An 8,841-nucleotide genomic window follows, 5' to 3' on the forward strand; every position below is an offset into this window, starting at 1 on the left:
TAAAAGAGCTCAGGAGTTTCAGTTCCAGCTGATATTTATTTCCTTCCTTGAAAAAGTTCTGTACACAAGTTTGTATCAACAATCTGACAGGCAGTGAATAGACAAAATTTAGCTGGCATGAGTCAACCTACCCCTTTTTTAATCAGAAAAAAGAGGTGGCTTCTTTGTTTATGGCATGATTAAAGACAATAAATGATAATTCTACACAGCATATTGCACAGGATGGATGAAAAATAAAGTTAATATATTTAAAAATGCTTTCATATATTTATATATTTATAAAAAAAAACAAAAAACAAAAACAACAGTCTGAACTGACCACCTTAAATGTAAGTAAGGATGTGTAAAAGATAGCAGTTCTAAACAGTGCCTGTCCTCGATAGCAACAACGTACATAAACACACAATCTTTTTGCTTTATGGTACAGTCAAATATACAAAGATCAAGTTCATTGTTTTTTTTTTCCTCTTTTTTTCTTCTCCGTTCTTTTTTCTGAAAAAACACAACAGCTAATAATAACCTGAATCTGAAATACAAATGCTATTCACCATGCCATAAAGATACTAAAACAATTATTAGCTAGTAGTTAGCTGACAAGTAGAAAAGATTATATATTCAAATACAATGAGAAACGCAGTACAAGAAAGTGTTGCGCAACTCAGGTCAGAAATTTGAATATGCTTGATGTTGTCATCTTTGTTTGCTTGTGATATGGACAGCCCGCCTCAATCCACTGGCCGAATGGCAAGATGTGACATCAGTGAGTGAAAACATCAAGAAACAAAGTCAAATTTAAAGCTACAATCTTCAAGACGTTGGACGCGAAAAAATATGATTAAAAAAAAAAAGAGCAAATGACTGCTTTTTAGGATAGTGCTGCTGTTTAAACCTCATGGTCCCACAGGAGGAGCCTCTTAAAAAAAAGACTTGTGCTCCTGTGTCTTTAAAAAATGAGCCTGCAGTCTGGCACTGTAAACGTTGGAAAAGGGGGCTGAGACTGGTGCTGCTTTCAAGTGCTGTCGGAAAATCGCAATTATGTCCTAATCACCTTCACGTCTGTGCTGCAGATGTTTAAGGGTTTGACATCAAAGAGGACTTAAATAGTGTTTCTGGATTTTTTCTGTGTGTGTGTGAAAGAAGACAAATAAGGCCTACCTACCTGATTTCTACCAACTCACCTTTGCTGTCAAGTGTATTTTTAAATTTGAAAGAATAAGTCCAACAATAGGCACCGCAAGGATACAAAACAGACAGCTCTACCGTTTGATCTAATCTACTAAAGCAACTGAGCCTGAAGTAACAAGCTTACCATAAGCACTTGAAGGCAGCATGAAAAAAACCAGCCTGTTGAGGGCATTAAAAAAACAAGGAAATCCAATACAGCTGTATTAGTTAGGCTACACATACCCCCGTGTTCAATATAGATTTGTACAAAAATACACTGAGAAAATAATCAAACTGTTTCTTCTCTTTTAAGTGTCCAAAAAAGTGTGTACATTTAAATATAAAAAGGAAATTAAAAAGGTTGTGTGTTCTTAAAACTCTAGCCCTTCGCCTGAGAAGGAAATGTGACAGACACAGACATACTGACAGGATCATGTATAAAAGAACTAGCAAAAACAAAAGATGCTTGGCCCAGTATATAAATACAGCATCCCCATATAAAAATGGCATCTGAATACATGTACAAAACAAAACAAGATAGAAATCGATGATGATTTCTCTATAGCTATGGTCTGGAAAATAACATTATAGAATTTTGGTCCTGATAGAGGGAGAAAAAAATGTAGCAATACAGTTAAGCACAGGCTTGAAGTTGTGTTTGTGTCCTGAAGTGAGCTGGTGATTATTTCAAAGTCCTTTTTTTTTCTCCGTAAAAAAAGAAGAACCGAAGTGAGCGCCACCTAGATCCTTTTAAATAACCCTAATACTAGATTACAAACTGCTCAAACAGTCGCACAGAAAATCTCAGCACAAGATATAGGAACAAAGTAGGCTATCATGCTAAACACGCTTTTTTTTGTTTCTTGAGAAAATAACTTTTAAAAAACATCAACCCACCTCGGTTTCATTTAAAAAAAGCCTCTTGGTGATACAGTAAAAAAAAAAAAAACTGTCGCACGGCAGTCCTAGTCTGTACCTTTTTTGTTTGCTTGTTTTGTTTTTTCTTTAGTGGAGAAGTTCACTTGGCGATTGGTTAAAAAGTTGTGAAAATGTCCCTTTTTTCTCTCAAAAATTCATTAACGACATTGATTAAGTGTACGGCGGACCGCATAACGTGCAAATCAATCACAGTTAAGTTACTCAGTTTAAAAACAGTCCTACACTGAGCTGTCAGGAAACTCTCAGTCTGTCCTTTTTTTTTTTTTTTTTTTTTTCTTGTTTGGACGGCTCCTCTCCGACTCCCCTCGGTCCAGGCATCCGAAGAAAAGTCCCGAAAAAAAGCAAGTTATTCGCTTTAGAGTTAAGCTTTCCAAGGATTTGCAGGGACGGGGTTTGCAGTAGTGAAACCCACTGGTGAGCAGGAGCTCCTCTGTTTCTGTTGGCGTCTGCGAGTTTTAGCACTCAAGTCAGTATGTGAACACCAGGTTGGAGATGGTGGACTCCAGCCAGTCTCCCGATATCATCTCGCTGACTTCGGGCGTGCAGTAGTCGGGGAACTCGAAGTGGGACCCCCCGCAGACGGACTCGCCGTTCAAGTCCCAGTCCCTGTCCAGGACCGAGGAGCCGAAGCTCCCCAGCGACATGCTGTCGAAGCTCGGACTCGGGTTGACGTCCAGCAAGTCGTCCTCGAACTCCTCGTCCTCCGAGGAAGACGAGGAGGAAGAGACAGAGGAGTGCGACCCAGAGGGAGTAGGCGAGGAAGCCCGCCGAGTGTTGCTGTACGTGTGGCCGCTGCGGCGCTCCGAAGCTCCGCCGAAGCTGCTGCTGCTGCTGCTGCTGGGGGAGTCGGCGCCTTCCTCTCTGCCGCTGGCCGAGTCCTCGTAGAGGCTGAGCGGGTCGCTGGAGTCCGCCGAGCTGCTGAGCGTAGGGCTCGCCGGCACCACCACGGAGGACGTGGGACTGACGCTCAGGCTGGCCGCGCCGCTCCCGAAAACGTATACTCTCTTGGGCTTCTTGGCATCGGGTATCTGCTTGGCGGCCGAGGAGACAGATTTGGACTTGTAAAGAGAGTTGTGGTGGTGCTCTGACGGGTGCTCAGATGCAAACAGCGAAGTTTTGGTGCTACTGCTGCTCCCGAAAAGTGATTTTTGGGGTTTGTTGTTGCTGCTGCTGGGTGATTTTGATCCGTTCTTCCTCGCAGATGAGGTCGTCTTAGTGCTGGTGTTGTTTGAGCTACCGGTAACTTTTTCTCCTCTATCGCTGCTGCTGCCAGCCTTAGATGCGCTCGACTTTACCTTCTTCCTCGGTCGGTACTTGTAGTCGGGATAGTCCGCCATGTGCTTAAGTCGAAGCCGCTCTGCCTCTCTGATAAAGGGAATCTTGTCGCTGTCTCTCAGCAGCTTCCAGCGCTTCCCCAGCCGCTTGGAGATCTCTGCGTTGTGCATGTCCGGGGACTGCTCCATGATCTTTCTCCTCTCTATCTGCGACCACACCATGAATGCGTTCATGGGCCTCTTGATGTGGCCGCTGGGAGTTTTGCACCACGCCGGGTTCTCCCCGAGCTTGTCGCCGGCGGTGGAGGAGGCTGCGGAGCCGGCCGGGGAGAGAGGCGAGGCGGCCGGGTCCAGATCCATGCTTGCCCCGGAGTCGGAGCCCGAGTCCCCGGTAAAAAAGGACAGCGCCTCGGCGGTGCTCTCTGTGTGGCTCATTTTCTGCACCATGCTGTCCGATTAAAAGTAAGAGCGGGATGCTTGCTCTTTCTCCCCCCTCTCTCCTGGGTTCCTCTGGTTCACTTTAAAGCAAACTCAGCTCTTTTTTTCCCACTCTGACAGTTTGTGCTGAGTGCAAACAGTGCAAGCAGTTATTCACTCCTGAGATGCGCAGGATACTCGAAAACACAGTCCAGAGTTGCCTAAAAAGGCTACATGCATAAAAAAAGGTTTAATTTCCAGGTGCTGTTGGTGTTGAAACAGTTCGTCTCTGTTGTGGAGCGTGTAATCGGTGTTGGAATAATAATAAATTTAAAAAAAAATCAACACAGCCCTGTGATCACTGAACACAATCTACACAGCTGCAGGAGCAGAGTGCCCACCATGCGCTCAGGCACTTACAAAAGTGCCCCCAAGTATTCAATGTGTAAAAGTCAGTGCTTTTTCTCTGCATCTACTCCAAGAATCAAAAGCCGTGCATGCTGTGGTAGGGGAAAGAAGAAGGAAAAAAATAGAAGCTAGAGCAACTCACACTCCCCTGCCTCCCATCTGCAAAGACTAACAGTCGCTGTTTCAAGCACCCCTTCAGACTGCTGCCCCCCTTGCCTGCATTTATTCCTCTCTCATACAACGGCGATAAAAATCCACCAATCAGACGGCCGTTACGCTGTCGCTACGCTGCTTGGGGCCAGACCACGCCCCCTCTCGCACCTGATTGGCGAGCAAAGGATTCTAATAATAATCAGCGCGTGCAATGAGAAGCCTCGTGTCTGACCTCATTCCAGAATACAACAAGAAACTTGATTTTTTTTTTTAAAGAGACACGGGCTAATGTTATGAACCCCCCTTTTCCACTACCCTATGACAGCCCATGTGTCTATCATTAACATATAGGTTTTGCTATATGGGAAGTCAATTATAATTGTGCTGAACATACAGCCCGAGACAGATTTAAAGAAATACTGCTGCTCTGTTTGTCTCAGTATGATTGTGAATGGAGAGGACATGTAATATAATGAATAAACGCAAAGAGCCTAAAGGCAACCAATGCAATGGCTGATGTAAAATATGTATCACTTGATAGTGAACATCATTTTACACCTACAGTATTATTGTTACCACCACCGTTTGTTTACTATTAAATAGAGCTGTTATTGTCAACTGCAGGTGCCCATAAGTGATCCACATGCTGCTAAACAATTCAGCTGAGCGTCTCTTGCTCATTGGCACACAAACAGGCAAATGTCTCTTCAGAATCGTTGGGCTGGTGTTAAAGAAGTCTGCAGACCTCGGTGCCTGGGGGGTTTGTGGCCCTCCCTTTCGCTCTCTCTCTCCTTACGAGGCGGGACTGGGCGGTCTTTTGTCACATAACCAGCCCCTTTCTAGCACACCATACCAGACCAGACAGACAGAAAAAAGAAAAGGGCAGAGGAGGAACGAGCAACAAGCCCGCTGCGAGAGCGCACAACATCCGCACGGCCCGAAACTGCAAGAGAAGTTCATTTTCCCGTGAAGAGACAAAAACAACAGCAGGTGTGGGAAGGCGCTCGCAACTTGCATAAGAAATTGGGCACATGTTGCCACACAGTTGAGTTTCAAAGTTGAATGTAACATTTAAAATCCTTCATTTTCACCTTAAAACAATTTCAAGTTCGTAACTCTGCAACGTTTTATGGGAGTTTCACAGGTTTCTTTTACCTCTTCTTACCAATTTCTACTTTTGTGCTGTGTTTGGAAACAATAACATGCAATGAAGGAAATAAAATCAACAGAAGTCCTTTAAAAATGCATGGTTTCGTCTATACAATTGTATCTATAATTTGTTTTATTCATTTAAAAAAAATTTTGGCTCTCCAAAGGGAAAAAAAATGGGAAAGGATTACAATCAATGCACAGTTGGAATATCGCTAGATGGCGTCGCAGAGCCAGAAAGCACTTTACCATGCATGGCTGTGCTGGAGAGAAGTTTAGTGAGGGTAAAAAAAGAGATCAAGTCAAAGCAATGAGAACGGTTAGCAGGGGTAAGTTACATAATGTCTCTGTACGACAGAGCGCCATCCAAGCAAGACTGCTGGGCAAAGGAGGAGGTTACTTGCTCCAAGGTAAAGTGGGGTATAACAAGTGAAATTAACTCGAAAATTACAGCAGTTTGCTCTTAGTGAAATCAGCTTGGATTGTAATCAGAAAGCACTTTAATGATTTCTGCAGACAAACCCTCACGTACGTCTCTGCACTTTAAAACTATCACCAAACTAGCATTAAAGACAAAAAGGTGTACAGTTAAAAAAAAAAACAGAGACTAAGAGAAATGGTGAGATATTCTGTCTGTTAGTATGAGGAAAGCCACAGCTGATTTGAGCCCCAACTGGGAAGTCAGTAAGAAAGAATAACAATATACTGGATGCATTTCACTGGATGCAATTATGCTCAATATGGCCTCATATCTGCAGTGCATCCAAGGAAAACGACGGGTAATTGGGCTCCAATTTGTGTGTTCATGGAGCAGAACTGCAATGGAAATAAGAACGTTAACTCACAATCTTTCACTGCTGTGCAATGCCAATTTAATAAGGAAATGCAGGAAAACATTTTACGTAAGTGAGTCCTATAGAAGTGGAGGGGCTGACGATGGAGCCCTTTAAATAAAAGTTTCCATCGAACTATAAGAAAAAAAAGTACAGTTCAGGGGAAATATGTCCTGGTAAACTACCTCAATAATGTCCCTAATCTGAAAGGGAAGTGTTTTTTTTTTAAGTTTGGCTCTATGAGAAATGCATTATTTAATAGCCTACATGTAACAGATAACTGTTGACAAAGTCATTTAGTAGAAATCTAGTTCAGTTAGTTATGCATCTCACAACTTAGATCTGTCAAGATACTGTATTATAAGATTTAATTTATAGCAAAACCTGTTATTAGTTACAAAGAATACGGAGGCAGATTGTGTGAAAAGCATACTGAGAGCAGAACATGTGAAGCACTGCCAGAGATTAACTAATAAGAAAGTAAGGTAGAGTGAAATAAAAATAAAATAGTGCTAGCTTTAAACCAAAACATCTTTTTGCTTTTGTTGCCACTCCTTTCATATCAGGTAATCAACTCTGAAAGTTAACCTTTGAAGGTTTTTAATAAAAACTTGCATTTTAAAGACTGTACGATTGCATTTTGGCCTTGGCTGTTTGCAGAGAAATCATCAGCTTTCGGGGCGTGCTGTGGTGGCGCAGGGGTTAGCACGCCTCATGTTTGGGGGCCTCAGTCCTCGACACAGGCGTCGTGGGTTTGACTCCCGAGCCCGGTGACCATTGCTGCATGTCTTCCCCCCTCTCCTCGCCCTCTTTCCTGTCAGAAAATGCAAGCCACTAGCGCCACTTAAAAAAAAAAAAAATCATCAGCTTTAGCCCTTAATTTTATACAGTGCATTCTTAACGTCAAACTTCAGCTTATTTTATTGGCATTTAACATGAAACACCAAAACAATCTGGTTCATGTTCATGAAGTTGAATGAAAATATTGCATTGTTTTTACAAAAAATAAATGAATAAAAAATAAAAACATTCAAATGTGGCATGCATTTGAACTTTTACTTATTTATAAAACCTCCATAAACCGAAGTTAGAGCTGCATGTCTTTTGGTTTATGTCTCTACTGGCTTTGTGCTTCTTGAAATGTAAATTTTTGCTAATTCTTTTTTGCAAAATAAGCTCAGGCTCAGAAAAACAATGACACACACGCCTTGATTATTGACTTTCACATTCTTTTGCATATTTTCTGTGTCCCCTACATTACCAACTAGCTGTAGTCTTTTCAGCAGAAGAGTAGACTTCTACAGCTCCTCCACAGGCAAAATAGGGCTCTTGGCTGCTTCCCTGATTAATACTTTCTTATCTATGACTCTACGTTTAGAGTGTTTAGTCACTTTGTCATTGTGCCATTTTCTTTCCTTTTTCAGGTGATAGATTATACAGTACTTGGTTAGATGTTTAAAGATTGGAACTCCATGTTTTAAACATCCCACTTGGCAGCTGGCCTTTATTGTTTTATTCTATTCTATTCTATTCCAAAAAATAGGACCTTTCACCTACTTTTGGCTTCACAGTTCTCTTGAATACACACCTCTGTCTCTTGGCAGACTTCTCCGTTTCTTTTGCTTTCTTTGTAGCGCTCCCTCCCTCCCCTCATCCCTTTCTGTTTTTCAGTGTACATATTAAAATGCGTAACCCACACATACACACACGCCTAGATACGCAAATACACACACACACACGCAAGCAGACACACGCACACCCACAAGCTGAAAGGATAAGCAGAGCATTCAAACTTTCCCCCTCTCTTTCTCCATCTCATTCTTTTACCGCCATTGTTTCCGCGAGGTACAGCTGCCACGCGAGTTGGAGTGGGTCGCGTGCCAACCCTAATCTCAACAGGTGTTCTTTTTGTGCCCCTTACACCCCTCACTCTCCACCGCCTCTCGCTCCTCCTACCAACCTCAAACTTTTTTTTATGTCTGAGTTTGTTCTTTATCTTGTACTTTCTCGCAACTTCCCCGAAAATTTTCCTTCTCCTGCTCTTAAATTCAAGATGCATTCTAAACTAATCTCTCGTGATTGTAAAATCAAGTCAGCAGTAATAAAGAAGTAAAAGAAGACATGAAATCTGAGATGCACTTTAGGTTGCGGACATAGTTGAAGATTACCTTGAAACATCTGTAGAATAAATGAATATAAAATGATCTAATAGGTATTTGTTAAGTCCGTAGAAAATGTTTTACAGGCTCACTTCTGTTTCACATTTTACTCATTCGTCTTCCCTCAGGCAGCTGCTCTCCTCCCTTCTATGGATAGGTGTAGCAAAGTCAAGTTTCTTGTATTTGTAAACTGAGCAGTGCATTCTCAAGGAATGTGAAAGTATTGGTAAATATCTCTTACTTGGTTGGGGAACTTACATGAAGTTCTCCTATAGGGTGAAGTGCAACAGGAAGTCGCTCTACTTTGTATGTGTATTCCTCCCTCCTCTGCTTTCGCCCTCTCAG

General features: G+C 42.3%; 1 protein-coding gene across 1 annotated transcript; it reads right to left on the bottom strand.

Moving 5' to 3' along the window:
• Nucleotides 1–16: 16 nt before the first annotated feature.
• Nucleotides 17–4,389, bottom strand: sox4b (SRY-box transcription factor 4b). The gene has a single exon (XM_055042048.1). The coding sequence runs from the start codon at nt 3,822–3,824 to the stop codon at nt 2,571–2,573; it is 1,254 nt and encodes a 417-aa protein (XP_054898023.1). The 5' UTR covers nt 3,825–4,389; the 3' UTR covers nt 17–2,570.
• Nucleotides 4,390–8,841: the final 4,452 nt, after the last annotated feature.

The sequence above is a fragment of the Poeciliopsis prolifica genome, unplaced genomic scaffold, assembly GCF_027474105.1.
Source record: "Poeciliopsis prolifica strain line A6 unplaced genomic scaffold, Auburn_PproV2 SCAFFOLD017, whole genome shotgun sequence".
NCBI lineage: Eukaryota > Metazoa > Chordata > Actinopteri > Cyprinodontiformes > Poeciliidae > Poeciliopsis > Poeciliopsis prolifica.

What these genes read in the sequence shown, in the direction of transcription:
- sox4b (XM_055042048.1), bottom strand. Translation starts at nt 3,824, where the DNA reads ATGGTGCAGAAAATGAGCCACACAGAGAGCACCGCCGAGGCGCTGTCC.